Source organism: Aplidium turbinatum, chromosome 4 (assembly GCF_918807975.1).
Source record: "Aplidium turbinatum chromosome 4, kaAplTurb1.1, whole genome shotgun sequence".
Lineage (NCBI taxonomy): Eukaryota > Metazoa > Chordata > Ascidiacea > Aplousobranchia > Polyclinidae > Aplidium > Aplidium turbinatum.
The window spans coordinates 43,880,350-43,881,499 of NC_137475.1; the positions used below are offsets into that span (position 1 = coordinate 43,880,350).

General features: G+C 43.1%; 1 protein-coding gene across 1 annotated transcript; it reads right to left on the reverse strand.

The window, feature by feature from the left end:
* Positions 1 to 230: 230 nt before the first annotated feature.
* Positions 231 to 824, reverse strand: LOC145769213 (uncharacterized). Its single transcript, XM_082580800.1, has one exon. It carries the CDS (start codon positions 822 to 824, stop codon positions 231 to 233), a length of 594 nt encoding a protein of 197 aa, XP_082436926.1.
* Between the last annotated feature and the right edge of the window lie 326 nt (positions 825 to 1,150).

The following is a 1,150-nucleotide window of genomic DNA, read 5'->3' on the forward strand; positions in this document are numbered from 1 at the left end:
TCACAATTTGATGCTTTTAACTATCATAAATTTAGAAATAAGCTTATTTACGTTAAGACCAGATAAGAGATACCGTGGCCTACGATATAACACGGCCGGATATCGTGCCGCGAAGAGAAAAAATTAGAGGGGTAACTTTTCTGCACAAAGTTGCATATACTAACAGCTTTACAATGGTTAACAGACAAAATATTTTACATTACTGAACAATTTATGGACATAATGATGCGTTAAAAAGCATTCAACATAACATTGTAATCATACGCTGATATGCTTGGTTCAATTGCTAATCTAATCAGCCAAAACTTGAAAATTCGACGTGGCAAAGTATCCCAGCGACCGTCATTGCCACTTTCGCTTTCATCTTCTTCTTCAGAACTCGATGGTACTTCCATGATCTTGCGTTTCTTGTCTCTCTGACTACTGGTACTTCCAGATCCTGTTCCAGATGGCATCTTCGACATTTCTTTCTGTGCAGCTATGTCTTCAGACGTATATGCCTTCCCTGCTGCTACTTTGGGGTCACGTTTTTGACGTGTTGTTGCTGGTGGAGACAGGTGCTCCTTCAACATGTTTGCCACAACTTCTCCCAGGGCCCCTTGGACTGTCTCAGTTGGATTGTTGTTTGCATCAGGGAGACGCTTAAGCACCTGCTGCTCATCCTGAGGTACTAGACCGCAAGCCTTGAATCCAGCTGCAAGGTTTTCCTTTTTCTCTTCTATCTGGTTACACAGTCGTTTCAAAAGCGATGGAAACACGGTCTTTGGTATGCTGCCCCTCACTCTGCTCTCCTTTCTCCAGTCCTCCAGTATGCTTCTCCACATCTTCTTTACTGGCCCAAAAACGGCAACATCCAGTGGTTGAAGTAGATGGGTTACATTGGGTACTAAACTTGATATCATTTTCTTCACAATCAGCTATCACCTGTGTACTGAAATGTGATGCCAAATTATCCCCAATAAGCACTTTCTTCCCAGGCTTCTCCTTTACATGGTCCAGAAACAACTTGAACCACTCCTCAAACGTAGTGGAATCGAACCAACCACTAACTGATTGTATAATGCACCAGGTGGGCCACCTTCCGTCCAACCAGCATAGAGATTCCTTGATTTATACACAACCATCGGAGGGAGATACTCTCCCACTGCAT